The sequence below is a fragment of the Amblyraja radiata genome, chromosome 19 (genome assembly GCF_010909765.2).
Source record: "Amblyraja radiata isolate CabotCenter1 chromosome 19, sAmbRad1.1.pri, whole genome shotgun sequence".
Taxonomy (NCBI): domain Eukaryota; kingdom Metazoa; phylum Chordata; class Chondrichthyes; order Rajiformes; family Rajidae; genus Amblyraja; species Amblyraja radiata.
The window spans coordinates 23,353,373-23,374,287 of NC_045974.1; the positions used below are offsets into that span (position 1 = coordinate 23,353,373).

Consider the following 20,915-nt stretch of genomic DNA (forward strand, 5'->3'; position numbering starts at 1 on the left):
AGAATGAATGAAATCTGCTTTGTACGTGTCATGTACAACCCACTGAAGTTGTACTGATGCTGCCCGACCCACTGAGTTAGAACCCGGTAGATTCACTAAAAGGGATTCCCTTGATTGCCAAAGATAGACACAAAGTGCTGGGGTAACTCAACGGGTCAGGCAGCATCCCTGGAGAAAAAGGACAGGTGACGTTTCAGATCGGGACCTTTCTCCAGACTTGCTATTGTTCCCATCCTTCTTCAGAGTTGCTGCCTGACCCGTCGAGTTACTCCAGCACTTTGCGTCTATCTCTGGTATAAACCAGCATTTCTTTACTATGACACAAAAGCTGTAAAGACCCAAAAGAGACTAACCTACAGTCTAAAGCAGCGTGGAGGAGTTAGTGCAAGAGGACTAGAGGCAGCAAGCAGATTTACCAAAAGCTGATTAATTCAAACAAGCTCTTGCTGCTTTAGTTCCATTACTTCATTTCAGCTAAAATATCAGATGTGCAGGAAATTGCTTAGCTCCGAGTTCTTATTTCATTGCTTTCTGATGTTCCCTTGGCACATCACTTCTGCTGCAAATGTTTCCACCAGAACTCTTGGACCTGCCATTGCACCCATTTGCAGAGCATTCCTTTCCAAGATTATATATTTTCCTTTGCTTGTTGCAACGAAGGATGTGCGTGTGTGAGTGGAAACTTTCCTTGTTCTGCTTACCCAGTGAAAACATCGGCCTTTGCTAAAGGATGCTGGAGTTAAAGGAAGACACAGAGTGCTGGAGTATCTCAGTGAGTAAGGCAACATCATAGGTGATGTTGCGGGTCAGGATCCTTCTTCAGTCTGACTGTGGTGGGGGTGGAAGGGAGTGTTGGGGGGTGAAGAAAGCTGGAAGAGCTGGAGGACAAAGCCTGGAAGGCAATTTGCCAAGAATGAAGATGGGTCCCAACCTGAAATGTCACCCATCATTTTCCTCCAGAGATGCTGCTTGACCTGCTGAGTTACTCCAGCATTTTGTGCCTATCTTAGGTAATATGCCAAAGCAGGTGAGCTGGGATTTTAGATAGACAGATGGTTGGATAAAGGCCAGAGATGAAAAGGTGGAAGGTGTGAGGCAAAAGGATTGAAGAGTAGGGAATTGTGAAGCTAGAGGAAAGAATGTAGGTTGATTCATAAAATGGTAATCCAAATCGAAATAGTAAATGGATTCGCCGTCTACAGAGAAAATCCAGTCAATTTGGATGACTGGGCCACAACTACTTATTAACGCCAGCTTCCCTCTGATTGAAATTCAGAAAGGAGCTTATTTAGCAACAGTGTTTGGAAAATAGGCATTGGCTTAAAGTCATGGAGCACAGAAAAGGTGTTTGATATGGAAAGAGCAATCTACAGTTGGATTGTACAGTTGTGCATGTGCACAACACATGCAAACAATGAATGAATGGAGCAATTTTAACCCGATCTTGATACGTGTCCAAAGAAGATTTACGGGGATGTTGCCAGGTCTCGAGGGCCCGAGCTATAGAGAGAGATTGAGCAACCTAGGACTTTATTCCTTGGAGTGCCGGAGTCTGAGGGGTAGTCTTATAGAAGTGAATAAGATCACGAGAGGGAAAGGATAGGATGAATGCACAGTCTTTTACCCAGTATTCAGTATAGACATTTAGGAGGTCATGTTGCAGTTATATAAGACATTGACGAGGCCACATTTAGTGTATTGACTTTCCATTAGGCTATAGGAAATATGTTGTCAAGCTGGAAAGGGCGCAGAGAAGATTTACAAGGATGTTGCCAGGACTCAAGGGCGTGAGCTATTGAGAGAGGTTGAGCAGGCTAGGACTTTATTCCTTGGAGTGCAGGAGGATGAGGGGTGATCTTATAGAAGTGTATAAGAGTATGAGGGGAATGCACAGAGTCTTTTACCCAGAGTAGGGGAATCTAGAACCAGGGAACATAGGTTTAAGGTGGGGAGTGAAAGATTTAATAGGAACCTGAGTGGCAATTTTTTTTACACAGGCGGTGGTGGGTGTATGGAATGAGCTATCGGAGGAGGTAGTTGAGGCAGCTACTATCAAAACATTTAAAAGACATTTAGACATGTACTTGGAGAGGAAAGTTTTAGAGGACTATGGATTTGTGGGACTAGTGCAGATGGGGTTTGTTGGTTGCCGTGGGCAAGTTGGGCTGAAGGGCCTGTTTCCACACTGTATGACTCCATGACTCCTTCCTGCCTTGAGCCTTGCTCAGCAATGGAGAATAAACTCAATGAGGATTCAAGATTGGAAGAGGAAGGGTCTTGACCTGAAACATCACCCATTCCTTCTCTCCAGAGATGCTGCCTGTCCCGCTGAGTTACTCCAGCATTTTGTGTCTACCTTCGATTTAAACCAGCATTTGCAGGTCTTTCCTACACAGAGGAATCCATTAGGTCTAGTCAAATCCAGGGTATCTTACCCGGGGAGTTTCGTTAAAACCTTTCCCCCACTTCGCCGAACCCTGCTGCTTTCCGAAGATAGACACAAAATGCTGCAGTAACTCAGTTGGTCAGGAGAAAAGGAATAGGTGATAGTTTGGGTCAGAAAGTCTGAAGAAGGGTTCCCACCCGAAACATTACAATACCTTTTTTCCTGAGATGCTGCCAGCATTTTGTGTCTATCTTTGGCATAAACCTGCACCTACAGTTCCTTCCTACACATTTTGCCTGCTGCTACCAAATGGTGAAATGCCTGGATAAAGTGGATGTGGAGAAAATGTTTCCAATGGTGGGAGAGTCCAGACCAGAGGCTCAGAGCCTCGGAATAAAAGGACATACCTTTAGAAAGGAGATGAGGAGCAATTTCTTTAGTCAGAAGGTGGTGAATCTGTGGAATTCATTGCTACAGATGGCTGTGAGGGCTCTCAATAGATATTTTTAAGGCAGATTCTTGATTAGTGTGAATGTCAAGGGTTATGAGGAAAAGGCGGGAGAGTGGGGTTGAGAGCGAAAGATAGATCAGCCATGATTGAATGGCAGAGTAGATCCGATGGGCTGAACGGCCTGAATTATGTTCCACTAACTTATGAATCTATGAATGAATGAACTTTCCCTCTCTGACCCAGAATTTAACTGAGTTAAAAGTGAGAGAATTTTAGTGAAATCTTTTTAATGTGAAGACGACAAAAAAAACAGTGAAGCATGATTTTAAAGAGCTCTTCCTTCATTTAAAAAAAAAAAGAACTATTTCCCCAAAAACTCCTCCAGCTATCATTTCGACTTCACTTGTGGTGTGAGCCATCTGTCCAGGGGTTGGACACATCTGCCTGTGACTGTAAGCTCTAACCGTCTACACCCAAGAAAACCTGCCAGTCGAAAGTGACTGACAAGTAGTTTTCAAAGTCTTTTTCCATGGCCCTGTGATGTGGTGTGTTGTGTGTCAGTGCAGTGCGCAATGAGTGGTTTGCATTCGCTGCAACATGGTTTGTTTAGTCTTTGTCAGTTCTAGGCTCAACAAGACCAAAGCTGTACTGGCTTTTCAATTACTGAACTCATCCATACTTCAGCTGCCTGCATCCTGACAAGTGCCCACATCTACTTAGTCATCCATCATTCACCTACAATGACTTGTGCCTTAAACATTCCAGCACTTCTTTTAGGCTTTGGTTTAGGCAGAAACAGGCCCGTCGGCCCACCGAGATCGTGCCGACCAACAATCACTCTTTAGACTTTTGAGGTACAGTGCGGAAACAGGCCCTTCGGCCCACCGAGCCCGCACAGACCTGCCATCACCCCGTACACTTGCACAATCTTACACACTAGGGGCAATTCACACTTCGCAGAAGCCATTTAACCTACAAACCTGTACGTCCCTGCAGTGTGGGAGGAACCTTGAGCACCTGGAGGAAACCCACGTGGTCACAATGGGAATGTACAAACTCTGTACGGACAGCACGCCTAGTCAGGATTGAACCCGAGTCTCTGGCGCTGTGAGGCAGCAACTCTACCACTGCGTTGTGTCTCTGTATAAAGTCTAAAGGGACTGTATTATTGCTTATCGTTCTACACAGGATCTGATATGAATTAAATTAATTAAGTTAGTAAATGGCAAGTAGCAGTAGTGGGAGGAATTCAGGACTCAAGCTACAGGGAGAGGTTGGGTAGGCTAGGACTCTATTCCTTGGAGCGCAGGAGGATGAGAGGTGATCTTGTAGAGGTATACAAAATCATGAGAGGAATAGATCAGGTAAACGTACAGAGTCTCTTGCCTTGAGTAGGGGAATCGAGAATCGAGGTTTAAGATGAGGGGGAAAGATTTAATAAGAACCTGAGGGGCAACTTTTTCACACAAAGAGTGGTGAGTGTATGGAACGAGCTGCCAGATATGTTACGTAGTTGAGGCAGGGATTATCACGATCTTTAAGAACCATTTAGCCAGGCACATGGATAGGACAGATTTAGAGGTATATGGGCCAAACACAGGTAGGTGGAACTAGTGTAGATGGGGTTGGTCGATGTGGGTAAGTTAGGCAGAAGAATTGTTTCCACACTGTATGACTCTCACTCCAGGTAAGTACTGCATTTATTCAGTTCATGTGAAGATTCCCAGTGGAGTTGCCCACAATCCTTGTGATGCCAGACTCCCTCCAATGAAGCAGCCAGTTTTAATTGGCAAGCCCAGACTTACAGCTCCAGGCTACAGACTAAGGGAAGCTGGCGGCCCACCTCAACTCAAGTCAGACCCGCGCCAAGTCTGGGAAATTCAGGATTTCTATTGATGTGGCTCACTGAATACTAACTCCAGATCATAGGTTTCTTCAGGATATGATAGAATCTTGGACCCAGCTTCGATCCTGACTATCGGTGCGGTCTGTATGGAGTTTGTACATTCTCCCTGTGACCACGTGGGTTTTCTCCGGGGGTGCTCCGGTTTTTTCCCCACATTGTAAATATGTGCAGGTTTGGAGGTTAATCAGCTTCAGTAAATTTGCCCTTATTGTGCAGGATGGTGCCAGGGTATCGGCTGACCACTGGGCAGAGCAGACTCAGTGGGCTGAAGGGCCTGTTTCCCCACTTTGTCTCTGAAGTCTAAAGTCTCTAAAGCCTAAAGCTGTACAGCACGGGAACCGGCCCTTCCGACCATCTAGTCCATGCCGAACAAGTTAGCGTATTGGGTTTGTCCCACCTCCTTCCCCCTGTGGCCCATATCCCTCTAAACCCTTCCTATTCATATACAGTATCTGCCCAAATGTCATTTAAAAGTCATTAGGTTCGTGTAATTGTATCTGTTTATACAGGTTCTTCAGGATAAATAATAGTGGGATAAATACTTTACTTATGTCAAAATTATGGCGAATTATGCAATTTTCACATCCACTCCCTACAAACCCGCACGTCTTTGGGATGTGGGAGGAAACCGGAGAAAACCCACGCGGTCACAGGGAGAACGTACAATTTCCATATAGACAGCACCCGTAGTCAGGATTGAACCCGGGTCTCCGGCGCCCCGTGAGACAGTGGCTCTACCCGCTGCACCACTGTGCGTCCCCTGACTCGATTAGAGGTGGCGCTCTCAGTCCACCTTGGCCTACGCGATCTCCCAGTAACCAAACACTTTAACTCCCCTTCCCAGCCAAATGCCCAAATTGGAGGAACAGCATTTCAAATTTCGCTTGGGCAGCTTCCAACCTAGCGGTATGAATATTGATTTCTCTAACTTCAAGTAACCCTTGCATTCCCTCTTTCTCTGTCCTTCCCTCACCCTCGCCGTCGTACTAGTTTCACTGTCGTCCTGCTGAGTTTCACTGTTTGTATCACTCGTTATCACCTTCTCCACAGCCAACAATAGACCATTGTGGGCTTCACCTTTCCTTGATTATCATTGCTGGCTTTGATATCTTTCATTCATTTGTCCTGTATCGTTTCATACCTCTAGTTTCCCTCTCTCCTGACTCTCAGTCTGAAGAAAGGTCTCGACCCAAATCAATTCCTTTTCTCCAGAGGTGCTGCCTGACCCGCTGAGTTACTCCAGCTCTTTGTGTCTATCTTCTTGTGTGGAGCTGAATGGCCTGTTACCTTTCTAAAAGTTTTCCAAACACTTTGTCAATGGTTTATGGCGGCCGTTTAATTTGTTCACTGTTAACCTACTTGACATTAATTCCTGCGGCTGTTGGTCACATCTGCATTGTATTAAGTAAATTACACATTGTCAGGAATGGAACAAAATGCTTCAAGACACATATTTTTTTTTCTTTGAGGGAGAAATGGGGAGTTTTTTTTGTTCTGCATCTGATAAATGTCTTGCCCAAAAGTGTCACATTGAAAGAACCCTTCGAAGTCACCAATCAAACTCTCGTTCAATCTCAACTCTGTGAGACAGAAGATCACCATGCAGATAGCGTACCATTACGAACATCTGCCTGCCTGCCTGCCTGCAGCCTAAATAAATCAAACCATTCCATGAATGTGTATTCTGAAATGTGATGTGGAGAAGATTGGCAGTTCTCGAGGCAGTAATTCTTCCCTTTGCTTTTCAGACTTTAGACTTTAGAGATACACTTTGGCCCCGCGGGTCCGTGCTGACCAGTAATCACCCCGTACATTAGAGCCCTATCCTACACACTAGGGACAATTTACATACTAGGGACAATTTATAATTTTTACCGAAATCAATTAACCTACAAACCTTTAGTTTAGTTTAGAGATACAGAGCGGAAACAGGCCCTTCGGCCCATCGACTCCGCGCCGACCATCCTGAAAACACCCGCAGTCAGGATCGAACCCGGGTCTCTGACACTGTAAGGCAGCAACTTTACCGCTGCACCACTGTGCTATTTGTTTCAGTATAGCCATTGCCTCAGCGTAAAATGACGTACCTTTAGAAAGATGAGGTGAATTTCTTTAGTCAGAGGGTGGTGAATTTGTGGAATTCGTTGCCACAGACGGCTGTGGAGGCCAAGTCAATGGATGTGTTTATGGCAGAGATTGACTGATTCTTGATTAGTAAGGGTGTCAGGCGTTATTGGGAGAAGGCATGACTGATTTATCTTTCCCTCTCAACCCGTTCTCCTGCCTTCTCCCCGTAACCCCAACAACCCACTTTTACCGGCCTTGTTCCTCAAGTCCCCCGTCTCTGATCTTCGGGGACCGAGCAGGGGCCGGCTCAACGGTTCCCCCTACAGGCCGAGGCTCACCAGGTCTTTGGGCGATTGGACCTCCAATCTTCGGACGTGACCCACTGGAGTAACTTCTGTCATTCTTTCGTCTAATGTCCAAGTATTTTGAAGCAGTCCTTTTTTAAGATTGTCTTTTCACCTTGTTCCTGAACCAGGTCTCAACAATGTACCGGAGAATATTCCCAAAGACACCACGTTGCTTGACCTGCAGAACAACAAGATCACAGAGTTAAAGGAAAATGACTTCAAGAACCTGAAGAACCTTCACGTAAGTTGGTGGGTAACGTTGGCCGGGCTTTCATTCCTGAGGTGGTCCGGTTGACTCCACATGTCAACGGCAGGATTGAGGCCTCAGCTCTTCACCTTGAACTTGCCTCATTGAGGCCCTTCTCCAGTTTCTGGTGACAGTTTAGTTTATTATTGTCACTTGCACCGAGTTACAGTGAAAAGCTTATTTTGTTGTGTGCTATCCAGTCAGCGAACAGACTACACATGATTAAAACCAAGCTGTCCACAGTGTACAGATACATGATAAAGGGAATAAGGTTTAGTACAAGATAAAGTCCAGTAAAGTCTGATTTAAATAGTTCAAAGGTTTCCAATGAGGGAGATGAAAGATAGAAACAAATTGCTGGAGTAACTCAGTGGGTCAGGCAACCCCTCTGGAGAAAAGGAATATGGGATGTTTCAGGTCGAGACCCTTCTTCAGACTCCAGTCTATAGAAGGGTCTGGGCCCGAAACATCACCAATTCCTTTTCTCCAGAGGTGCCGCCTGACCCGCTGAGTTACTCCAGAATTTTGTGTCTATCGTCAGTATAAACCAGCATCTGCAGCTTCTCCTGTCATGTTTAGTGCAAGATAAAGTCCAGTAAAGTGCGATTAAAGATAGCCCGAGGGTCTCCAATGAGGTAGCTGGCAGGTCAGGACTGCTCTCTAGTTGGTGACAGGTTGGCTCAGTTGCCTGAGGCCTGGGCTAACATTCACATGGAATAACAATTTGTAAAGTTGCAGTGACAGCAGAAGAATCTTAACTTGGCTTCAAATGAATCTGGGAATAAAATGCCGGGATCTGGAAGTGCTCACTTTCTCCGGTTCACCAAAAAACTTCTTGGAATGTTTTTACCAAAATCTTTAACTAAATGTGCAGTTTGGAATTTGCGTCCCTTTGGGTTTAGAAGAATGTAGGGTGTGAGAGGTTTATTGGCACAGATCAGGAGGCTGGACATTTGGCCCATCATGTGCTTACTAATTAAATATTCATAAGCTCTAGCCCCATTGGTCTTGGTCATTAACTTGTAGGCAGCAGCACTTTCAAGTGTGTGATCAAAAACTTTATCAGGGAGCATTTGATTGATTAGTTGAAAGATATGGCATGGAAACGGGCCCTTAGGATCAGGAATCTGAACCGTCCCCTCACCAACTACAGGGAGGTCATGACCTCCCGTCTACCTCATTGGAGATCATTGAACAATCTTTGATTGGACTTTATCTTGTATTAAATGTTATTCCCTTTCTCCTGTGTCTACACTGTGGATGGCTTGAATGTAATCTTGTATGGTCTTTTTGCTGACTGGATAGCACGCAGCAAAAAGCTTTCTGCTGTCCACGTGACAATAATAACCTAAACTAAACTGAGTCCACGTCAACCATCAATTACCCGTACACACAAGTATGATGTTATTGCATGTTCTCATCCACTCCCTATGCACTAGGTGCAATTTTACAGAGGGCCAATAAACCTACAAACCTGCACGAGTTTGTTGAAAGTAGGAGGAAACCCCGGAGCATCGGAAGAACGTGTAAACCACACAGACAGCACCCGAGGCCAGGATTGAACCTGTCTCTCTGACGCTATGAGGCAGCAGCTCCAGCAGCTGTGCCACTGGGTGGTTTTGATGAGTTGCTGCCTCTACCAATGAAACTGAGTTCTTCGAGGGGTCTGTAGGGTTGAACCAGACCGTCCACTTCCTCAGGATGGTTCTGAGATCTGTGGCCTTTGAGGAAGTAAGAGGACAAGCGTTTTAGTTACTCCAGCATTTTGTGTCTAACTTCAGAGTAAATCTTTGGAATTCTGTAATCCAGACAGCTGTGGAGTTAAAGGTAAAACAGATAAGTCATAGGAGCAGAAGTAGGCCATTCCACCCATCAAATCTATTCCACTATTCCATCATGGCTGATCTATCTTTTCCTCTCAACCCTGTTCTCCTGCCTTCTCCCTATAACACTAGACACCCTTACCAATCAAGTATCTGTCAATCCCCACCTTAAAAATACCCAAGGACATCCTCCACAGCCACCTGTGGCAATGAATTCCACAGATTCATCACCCTCTGACTAAATAATTTTCTCCTCATCTCCTTTATAAAGGTACGTCCTTTTATTCTGAGGCTCTAGACTCTCCCACTAGTGGAAACATCCTCTCCACATCCACTCTGTCCAGGCCTTTCACTATTCAGTTTAGGGATATTGGAGATTAGATGGAAAAGTGGCACCGTGGCGCAGCGGGTAGAGCTGCTGCCACACAGCGCCAGATAAAGGGGTTAGACCCTGACCTCCGGTGCTGTCTGCATGGAGTTTGCACGTTCTCCTTGTGACTGTGCGATGCCTCATCCAGAGTTTCCTCCCAACTCCCAAAGACACTGGGCAGCCACGGTAGCGCAGCGGTAGAGTTGCTGCCTTACAGCGCTTGCAGCGCCAGAGACCTGGGTGCTGCCTTTACGGAGTTTGTACGTTCTCCCCGTGACCTCGTGGGTTTTCTCCGAGATCTTCGGTTTCCTCCCACACTCCAAAGGCGTACAGGTATGTAGGTTAATTGGCTTGGTGCATGTGTAAATTGTCTCTTGTAGTAGGATAGTGTTAATGTGCTGGGATCGCTGGTCGGTGCGGACTTGGTGGGACGAAGGGCCTGTTTCCGCGCTGTATCTCTAAACTTAACTAAACTAAACTAAACATGTGTGTTAGGTTAATTGGCCCTTTGTAAAATTGTCCCTAATATGAAGGAATGAATGAGAAAGTGGCATAACATAGAACTAATACATCGGAAGGAACTACAGATGCTGGTTTACACCGAAGATAGACGCAAAATGCTGGAGTAACTCAGTGGGTCAGGCAGCACCACTGGTTGAAAAGGAATTGGTGACGATTCATGTCGAGACCCTTCCTCAGACTCGGGAAGGAAACTAGTGCAAACGGGTGATCAGAGGTCGGCGTGGACTTGGTGGATCGAAGGGCTTATTTCCATGCTGTATCTGTCTATCAAAATTCAATTAAAGTGGACTTGAAATGAAGATGAGCCAATATTTTACTTGCTGAAGGAGCAGGATGAAGGAACCTTATGGTCAATTGGTCTAATGGGCTGAAACAGCTTCAACTTATTTTTTTTAAAGCCTGTCCTCGACAAAAGTTATCTAAGCCAAAGTACATGTTATTTCCAAAAAGTCTGTCTCCTTCAGTTGAAGGTACCAAAACCACAAGTGGGGTAAGTGTTGCGTGCGGTCACCAGGTCTGGACGCATTGGGAGAGGCTTCATCACAAGGTCTCTTGCCGCCAACCACTGTTCAGGCAAAACAGGCCCTTCCCTTACCTCCAGTGCTTTTATTGGTCTCAAACCAAAGTATTCACAGGAAATATAAAAAATAAAAACTGGTCCCCTGGTGTATTGTGATGTTGGATTGCATTAATGTTGAGTTCTGTGTCTGAGAGCTAAATCTTGGACGTGGATATGTTCCTCTAGAAGTGCGTTATGTTTGGAAGTGAATAATAGTCTCAGGATAAATTTCTAACCTTTTATTTTTAACATGGCTCCATTTTGATGGTGTATCGTCCAGACATTGCAGACTGCAGGATCAAGTTTAAATTCCTGGAAACACTAGCATGGTTTTGCAGAGTTAGCAACCTTGAAATGTTAAAACCGCAAGGGCAGCACGGTGGCACAGCGGCACAGCGGTAGAGCTGCTGCCTTACAGCGCCAGAGACCCGAGTTCGATCCTGACTACGGGTGTTGCCTGGATGGAGTTTGTACATTCTCCCCGTGACCGCCTGGGTTTTCCCCGGGTGCTCCGGTTTCCTCCCACACTTCAAAGATATACAGGTTTGTAGGTTAATTGGCTGGGTAAAATTATAAATTGTCCCTAGTGTGAAGGATAGTGCTAGCATACGGGGTGAATACTGGTTGGCACGGACATGGTGGGCCGAAGTACGGAAACAGGCCCTTCGGCCCATCAAGTTCATGCCGACAAGCAATCCCGCACACTAAGACTGAGGCAGCAACTCTACCGCTGTGCCATCATGCCACCCAGTTTTACCCTATCAAAGTAATTCCCTCCTCATCTCTCTTTCTGCCCCTTAACTGCCCCTTTATTAGTCTCCTTCCCAGTTCTGACGAAGAAGCATTGACGTAAAACATTGACTTTGTTTCTCTTCCCACAGATGCTGACTGACCTGCTGGATTTTTTTTCTGTTTTCATTTTAGATTTCCAACATTTGCAGTTTATTTTGATTTTCAAATATTTTAAGAGACTTGTCGAACACAATTTAGTTTTCATAAATCTTGTGACTGCTGAATCCCATGGTTATTTTCCAGGAGCTCTGTTATTTCTTCCTTTGTTAAGAGATCCCAGCGTTTTGTCTACGATTAATGGCAGGCTAACTGGTCCATACCTTAGAAACAAGGAACTGCAGATGCTGGTTTACACAGAAAAAACAAAGTGCTGGAGTAACTCAGTCGGTCAGGCAGCAACTCGGGAGAACATTGGAAAGGTTGTGTTTAGGGTTGGCCCCTTCGTCAGACTGACCCCATCTCCAGGGACACTGTCTGACCTGCTGAGTTACTCCAGCACTTTATATATTTTTGTGTAGTACAGCATCTGCAGTTCCTTGTTTCTGAATGATAGACCTATTGGTCAATTTTCTGCTTTATCCCTCTTGGTCTTCAGGTCTTAAATTGTGAGTTTAATTTAGTTCATTTTTGTCACGTACACCGAGGTACAGTGAAAAGCTTTTTGTTGCATTGCTATCTAGTCAGCTACCCTGTGAACGGCTCAGTTGTAATCATGTGCAGTCCTTTCGCTGGCTGGCTAGCACGCAACAAAAAGCTCTTTGCTGTAACTCAGTACACATGACAATAATAAACTAAACTAAAGCTGTTACTAGAATCGTTAGGAGAAATTAAGAGTTGACATTTCGGGTCGAGACCCTTCTTCTGACAAAGAACCTGAACGGAATTCGAGAGTCAAGAGTGTTTTACTCATTGGAGTTTAGAAGGATGAGGGGGTACCTCATGGAAGCATTGAAGAGTGAAAGGCTCGGTTAGAGTGGATGTGGAGAGGATGCTTCCACTAGTGGGAGAGCCTAGGACCAGAGGCCAAAGCCTCAGAATAAAAGGATGTTCCTTTAGAAAGGAGTTGAGGAGGAATTTCTTTAGTCAGAGGGTGGTGAATCTGTGGAATTCATTGCCACAGACGGCTGTGGGGGCCAAGCTATTCGGCAGTTTTAAGGTGAAGATTGACAAATTCTTAATTAGTACGGTTGTCAGGGGTTATGGTGGGGGTGGGGGGGGGGGGAAGGCAGGAGAATGGGGCTGAGAAGGAAAGATCGATCAGCCATGATTGAATGGCGTAGTAGTCTCGATGGGCCGAATAGCCTAATTCTGCTTCTACAACCTATGGACCTTATGGACATGAAACATCACAATTCATTTTTTCCAGATGTAAACCAGCATCTGCGGTTTCTTCCTACACGCTAGTCTTTATGACGATACCACAGAGGGAACCAGTGAGCTGAGCCTCATCTGAAGTTTATTAGAGAAGCCTTGGTGCTGGGAGTACATTAGAAAAATTTAAGACAAAATGTTAATAGTTTAAGGCCGCATTGGAGGAAGATATAATCAGTTGTGTTCAGTGGTCTCATAGAGTCATACAGTGTGTAAACAGGCCTTTCAGCCCACACCGACCAACACTAGTCATACATGCCTGCGTTTGGCCCATATCCCTCCAAAACTGTCCTAACCATGTACCTGTGTAGGAAGGAACTGCAAATCTTAGTTTAAACCGAAGATAGACACAAAATGCTGGAGTAACTCAGCAGGACAGGCAGCACCTCTGGAGAGAAGGAATGGGTGACGTATCGGGTCGAGACCCTTCTTCAGACCCGATCTGGAGAAGGGTCTCGAGCCGAAAAGTCACCCATTCTTTCTCTCCAGAGATGCTGCCTGTCCTGCTGAGTTACTCCAACATTTTGTGTCTATCCATGTATCTGTCGAATAGTTTCTTAAACTTTGCAATAGTCCCTGCCTCAACTACCTCCTCTGGCAGCTTGTTCCATAAACCCAACACTATTTGTGTGAAAACGCTACCCCTTAGATTCCTATAAAATCTTTCTCTCTTTCACCTTAAATGTATGTCCTCTGGTTCTCGATTCCCTTACTTTGGGGAAGAGTCTCTGTGCTGCTACCCGATCTATTCCTCTCATGATTTTAGACACCTCTACAAGATCACTCCTCATCCTCCTGCGCTCCAAGGAATAGAGCCCCAGCCTGCTCAACCTATCCCTATAGCTCAGGCTCTCGAGTCCTGGCAACATCCTAGGGTCTTGTTCTTGTAGAACAGCAGTTACATTTTTACGATGATCTAAATTTCTCCCAGATGATACTGAAGAGGATGTACGAGCATCTCAAAGGTTGATTCATTCGGAAATCATTTTTTATTAGAAAATGTGAATTACTTTTTCCAAGGGAAGTCCAAAATGGTCACTATAAACATAAATGGCACTATTCTTTGAACATTCTCACTTCTGGTTTTAATTAATATATTCTAACTGGGTATCCAGCAGGTTTTGAAATGGGAGCATTAACTGTTAAAGTTGGCAAACTATTACTGGAGAACTTGCCTGGCCAAACAAGGCTCTTGTATCTGGCGAGTGCAAGACATTGCAGAGACTTGTGGACGCCGCCCAGACCATCACACAACCTTCCATTAACTCTATCCACACTTCACGCTGCCTCGGCAAGGCCTCCAGCATAATTAAGGAACAGTCTCACCCCCGGATACTCCCTCTTCTCCCCTCTTCCCTCTCCCCTCAAGAAAGAGGTACAGAAATGTGAAAATGCACAGCTCCAGATTCAGGGATAGTTTCTTCCCAGTTGTTGTCAGGCATCTGAACCATCCTCTCACCAACTTGTGAGTGGTACTGAGCTATTACTGACCTTATTGGAGACCCTCATACTATCTTTAATCGGACTTTACTGGACTTTATCTTTCACTAAACATTATTCTCTTTATCCTGTATCTGTACACTGAGGACGGCTTAATTGTAATAATGTATTGTCTTTCCACTGACTGGATAGCACTCAACAAAAGCATAACACTGTACCTCGGTACACGTGACAATTAACTAAACTAAAGTAGGTTGGTTTGCTGAGAGTTATTTTGAAGGCTCTCTTTTTCTTTTCTAGGCCTTGATCCTGGTTAACAACAAGATCGGCACGGTGCATCCCAAAGCCTTTGCACCTCTGATGAAGTTACAGAGACTTTACCTGTCCAAGAACCTGCTGAAAGAGATCCCAGCAAACATGCCTCCCTCACTCCAGGAACTACGCATTCACGAGAACGAGATCACCAAAGTGAAGAAGCATGCTTTTGACAACTTGTCGCAGGTGTACGCCTTAGGTATATCGCATCTCTGTTGAGCTCGTCCAGGCGTCTCTGTTACGCTCGTCCTAGCCCGGAACTAACCGTTAGCTTAGTTTAGAGATACAGCGTGGAAACAGGCTCTTCAGCCCACCGAGTCCGCGCTGACCAGCGATCACCCCATACACTAACACTATCCTACATACTGGGGGAAATTTACAATTTTACCAAAGCCAATTAACGTACAAACCTGTATATCTTTGGAACGTGGGAGGAAACCGGAGCACCCGGAGAAAACCCACACGGTCACAGGGAGAATGTACAAACTGCGTACAGACAGCACCTGAAGTCAGGCCCTGCTGAAACTAGTCATGTAACTGGTCCTGAAAATCTATAGGAAGCTTTGTTTAGTTTAGAGATACAGCATGGAAACAGGCCCCTCAGCCGACCGAGTCCAAGCCAGCCAGCGATCTTCCATACAGTATAGAAGTTGGGATGTAATGTTAAAATTGTACAAGGCATTGGTGAGGCCAATTCTGAAGTATGGTGTACAATTTTGGTCGCCTAATTATAGGAAGGATGTCAACAAAATAGAGAGAGTACAGAGGAGATTTACTAGAATGTTGCCTGGGTTTCAGCAACTAAGTTACAGAGAAAGATTGAACAAGTTAGGTCTTTATTCTTTGGAGCGCAGAAGGTTGAGGGGGGACTTGATAGAGGTCTTTAAAATTATGAGAGGGATAGACAGAGTTGATGTGGATAAGCTTTTCCCATTGAGAGTAGGGAAGCTTCAAACAAGAGGACATGACTTGAGAATTAAGGGACAGAAGTTTAGGGGTAACATTAGGGGGAACTTCTTTACTCAGAGAGTGGTAGCTGTGTGGAATGAGCTTCCAGTGGAAGTGGTGGAGGCAGGTTCGATTTTATCATTTAAAAATAAATTGGATAGGTATATGAACAGGAAAGGAATGGAGGGTTATGGTCTGAGTGCAGGTAGATGGAACTAGGGGGGGGGGGGGGAAAGTGTTCGGCACGGACTAGAAGGGCCGAGATGGCCTGTTTCCGTGCTGTAATTGTTATATGGTTATACACTAGACACAATGGTTCAATGGTACTTTTATGGTCACATGTGTAAGTGGACAGTGAAATGCTTCCCTTTTCGGGACCAATTACAGTAGTTACCAGGGACCATTTACAGGAGCCAATCAACCTACAAACCTGCACGTCTTTAGAATGTGTGAGGAATCCCGGTGAAAACCCACACGGTCACAGAGAGAACGTACTAACTCCACACAGACAGTACCTGTTGTCAGGATTCAACCTAGGTCACTGGCGCTGCGAGACAGCAACTCCACCGTTGTTGCCGTCAGCTTCACAAGATTCATTTTATCACTCACTTACAAATAGTGTTTATTTGTAGATTTTTATGTGTAATTCTTCAGTTTTTTTTGTTAATGTTCTCTCATTGTACTACCCCAGGTACTAGAAACTAGTTGTGCTGGGGGGAGTTTTAGTTAAAGTTTAGTTTAGTTTAGAGATACAGTGCGGTAACAGACTCTTCGGCCCATCAACTCCGTGCCGACCAGCGACCCCTGTACACTGGCATTATCCTACACACTAGAAACAATTTACAATTTTACCGAAGACAAAATAACCTACAAACCTGTTCGTCTTTGGAATGTGGGAGGAGACTGGAGCACCTGGGGAACGCCCACGCAGTCACAGGGTGAACGTACAGAAATCATACGGACAGCACCCGTAGTCAGGATCGAACCCGGGTCCCTGACGCTGTGAGGCAGCAACTCTACCGCTGCTCCACCACGCACCAGAGAGCTCAGGGACGCCCATCTTTTAATACGCATGTGGTGTGGGTAAAGCCGGTCTGCGGAGAAAGAGAAGGGGGTAGTTCAAGGAGCTAGCACGGCTGCGATGGGCCCAACTGCCTCCTGTGAGATTCCATGTCGATAACATTTCTGTTCAATCCATTCCTGCCCCACAGAAATGGGCGGCAATCCCCTGAAGAACTCCGGCATTGACAGCGGGGCGTTCAAAGGGCTGAAGAAGCTTTCCTTTATGCGTCTGTCGGACACAGCCCTCACTGCCATCCCCAAAGGTAATGACTTAACGAAGCGGTAAAGTTCACACGTTCATAAGGCATACGAGCAGAATTAGGCCACTCGGCCCATCGAGTCTACTCTGCCATTCAATCATGGCTGAGCTATCTTTCCCTCTCTGTTAGAAGGGGCCGGACAAATCATGGCCGTCAACAGATGACCTCGGGCGAGAGGGTTCCCTGATAGACAGATTGTTGGACAAAGGTTAGATATAGAAGCAATTGTGAGCCCAAAATGAATACATAATTTTCTAGTGTCAAGCTAAAAGCAGTTTTGGTGGGGTGGAGGGGGAGGGGAGAAACTGGTCCATGTTCATAAGATCATGTCATAGGAACAGAATTAGACCATTTGGCCCATTGAGTCTATTCCGCCATTCAATCATGGCTGATCTATCTTTCCCTCTCAACCCCATTCTCCTGCATTCTCCTTGTAATCTTTGACGCCCTTCCTATTCAAAAATCTGAAGAAGGATCTCGACCCGAAATGTCACCTGTTCCTTTTCTCCAGAGATGCTGTTTGAGCCGCTGAGTTACTCCATCTTTTTATGTCCATCAGGAATCTGTCAATCACCACTTTAAAAATACCCAATGACTTGGCCTCCACAGCCGTCTGAGGCAATGAATTCCACAGATTCACCACTCTCTGGCTAAAGAAATTCCTCCCCATCTCCTTTCTAAAGGTACGTCCTTTTAGATGGCTAAGCCCTCTGGTTCTAGACTCTCCCACTAGTGGAAACATCCTCTCCACATCCATTCTATCCAGCCCTTTCACTATTTGGTAAGTTTCAATGAGGTTCCCCCTCATCCTTCTAAAAGTGACCCAAGATAACTGACAATGGAGGGATCTTTGTGTCCTATCATGCTTACTCTTCTGTGTTTTATCTGTTCACAGCTTGCACAAGTTCTTTATTTAGTTTAAAGAGACAGCCCATCGGTCCACAGAGTCCACACCGACCATTGATCACCCATTCACACTAGTTCTAGTACCAGTATTTTTAATGCAGAGATCGATAGGTTCTTGATTAGTATGGGTGTCAAATGTTACAGGGAGAAGGCAGGAGAGTGAGGTTGTGAGGGAAAGATAAATCAGCCATGATTGAATGGCGGAGTAGACGAAGGGCCAAATGGCCTAATTCTGCTCTTATGTCTTATGAACTTACTATTGTGTGCTTTTATTAAGTAAAGGGCCTGTCCCATGAGCATGCGATCTGCATGCAGCGAGCGCGACCATACCGGAAGCGGGGGCCGCGCGGAGGTCGAGTGATCCCCGTACAGGGCCTGTCCCACCAGCATGCCCCTGCATGCAGCGAGCACGACCATACCAGAAGCGGGGGCCGCGCGGAGGTCGAGTGAGTAAAGTGAAGTTCGAGCGAAGTCCACGGGAAGTTCGCGAGTGACGTCCGGCGTCGAGACGCTGCGTATGGCCGTCGAGGCGGTGCGTACGGCGTCGAAGCGGCTGTGGGCCGGCAGGCCGTTGCCGCGCGGAATTTTTGAACACGGTCAGTTTTTCGGAGCCCCGCGCGATGTCGGGACCAGCTCCGCACAACTCCATACGGCTCCGCTTGCTGCATGGAGTCGCATGCTCGTGGGACAGGCCCTTAACAATTAAATAATTGCACGCGATCTTTTATGGTAAACAGTAGTGTTACAGCAGTTCAAATATCTATGTTGCTCCTGCCAACAGTCCCGCTTGGCAGAGTAGACTCGAATTCTGCTCCTATGCCTCATGGACTCCACCAGCTGAGATCCCACTACTCCTAACCAGGGAAGTGCGGGAGTGGGGAATCTCCCAAGCTTGGAATATATTGGAGACAAAAGTTTATGGCTGAACACTTTGTTCTTCCAGGTTTTTTAGAGTTGCACCTAATTCATTTTGAGTAATTTCTTTCCCCAACCACCCAACTAGATCTTCCGAGCTCTCTGTCTGAAATCCATCTCGATGGTAATAAAATCAGTCGGGTGAAAGCCGATTCATTGAAGGGTCTCCACAACTTGGTCAGGTAAGCTGTAACTCCAGCGCATTGTCTATGTGTGTCCAGTGATCTACTGTACAAAGTGCATTCTTCCAACTTTCACTCACTGTTGGTTGGCTTTCAATATTGTACAGGTCCACCACCGATTTTCCAGCAATTTGTGGACCTGCACCTCCTTTAATCCGGACAAAATTACGGGAACTCACTTGCCCCTCTCCCCCGCCCCCCCCTCCCCACCTCCCCCCCCCCCCCCCCTCCCAGAAGTCCCCTTGAAAATGTGGTGCCTAGGCCGGATGAGGCGCCAATCTCGACCTCATTGGGACTTCCACGGCCTATCGGCGGGTGGAATTTGCCCACGGTGGCCGGGGCTCTGGAGCTCTGGCCCGGCTGGAGCAGGCAGATCCTTTCCCACAGCCGACTTCCGCAGCCAACTTTGCGGGACGGTATTTTCGCTCCCCGAGGCCATGACCTTTGTTTGTCCGGTAAAACGGTAAATACGGCAAGGCTCTGGAACCAACAATGCCGGGAAATCGGTGGAGAACCTGTACTATATTTTCTTCTGTATATCTTCTCTTCCCAGTTAATAATATTTATGAAATACAAAGAACAGAAACAGGAATAGAGTTATTTCAGTATGAACATAGAACAGTACAGCACCGAAACAGGCCCTTCGGCCCACAATGTTTGTGCCGGACATTATGCCAAAATAAACTAATCTCATCTGCCTGTTCATGATCCATATCCCTCCTGACAAAGGGTAGAGGTGAACATTAGACAACAGGGTGCCAGATAAGGAGAGAAGAGGAGGAATCAAATACAAAGCTGGAGGGAGGGAGATAAATTGAAGGGGACAGGGGAGGGGGATATATGAGATTATTTATCTTATTGGGCTATTAATTTGATACAGGGTGATCAATTAGCTTGAACTGGATCTTGATTTTGATGGACAGGCAATGTAAAGGTAAGTAACAAGCACAATCTCTAACAACAGGAGAGGAATCCATACTCTAATATGTGAAGGACTGAAGACCATACTGCCATTTAGCTTAGTTTACCGAGCTACAGTGAAAAGCTTTTGTTGACTATCATGATGACACTTGAGCCATCCGCGCTGTAGATACATGTAGGGAATAACATATAGTGCAAGAAAAAGTTCAATTAAAAATAGTCCGAGAGTCTCCAATGAGGTAGATGGTAGCTCAGAACAGCGCTCTAAGATAGGATGGCTCGACAACTAAAGAGCGGTCCTCAGCTATCATCTATTGAATAAAATCTGTCTGCCAAGTTTACATATGCTTCGAAATCAGAGGCACCCTGTTCTCATCAGGTCCCAAGTTCCCAGCGACAGTAGATACTCAATGACGATAGACTCTGTTATCAACCTGGTCAGTGTTGGTCTAATTGACTCCCATCATTGCAGGTTGGGTCTGAGCTTCAATGAGATTGCCTCTGTGGACAACGGGTCCCTGGATAATGCTCCGTACCTGAGAGAACTCCACATGGACAACAACGCCCTCGTCAAGGTCCCTGCTGGCTTGGCTGACCACCGATACATACAGGTACATGGACCTCCCGCTCTGAGATGAGTATGTTGACTAACGTGCGCAGTGGATCTTGCTATCCGGCCACTTTATCCACTGATCGTTGTAAGACATACATCTTTGTAGTCATACAGCTTGAGAATAGGCCCTTGGGTATACCACAATGTTAACATGGACCATTGAGTATCCATCGTAGATATACACAAAATGCTGAACGAACTCAGTGGGTCAGGTGATATCTCTGCAGAAAAGGAATCGGTGATCTTTTAGGGTCGAGATGCTTCTTCAGACTTAGTCGCTGAGTTACGTCAGCATTTGGTGTCTATCTTTGGTGTGAACCAGCATCAGCAGTTCCTTCCTACACATTACGTATCACACCATTTCCCAACAATTGGTCTGTTGCCTACTCTCAGTGGTTCAATGATTTCTTCATTATCCCGTGTACCAAGGTACAGTGAAATAGTTTTTTTGCATACAGCCCAGCAAGACTATCACCATGCATAAGCATAATCCCCCAGTTAGCACAAAATGT

The 20,915-nt window shown here is 45.8% G+C and overlaps 1 protein-coding gene across 1 annotated transcript in view; it reads left to right on the forward strand.

Annotated features, from left to right (window-relative positions):
- The window catches only part of dcn (decorin), a 38,175-nt gene that overhangs the window by 16,040 nt on the left and 1,220 nt on the right, over positions 1 to 20,915 (forward strand). Inside the window, exons 3-7 of the mRNA XM_033038028.1 lie at positions 7,286 to 7,398; positions 14,582 to 14,795; positions 16,756 to 16,869; positions 18,776 to 18,869; positions 20,263 to 20,401. Coding sequence (XP_032893919.1) covers positions 7,286 to 7,398; positions 14,582 to 14,795; positions 16,756 to 16,869; positions 18,776 to 18,869; positions 20,263 to 20,401 — 674 coding nt within the window. The remainder of the gene's footprint in view (positions 1 to 7,285; positions 7,399 to 14,581; positions 14,796 to 16,755; positions 16,870 to 18,775; positions 18,870 to 20,262; positions 20,402 to 20,915) is intronic.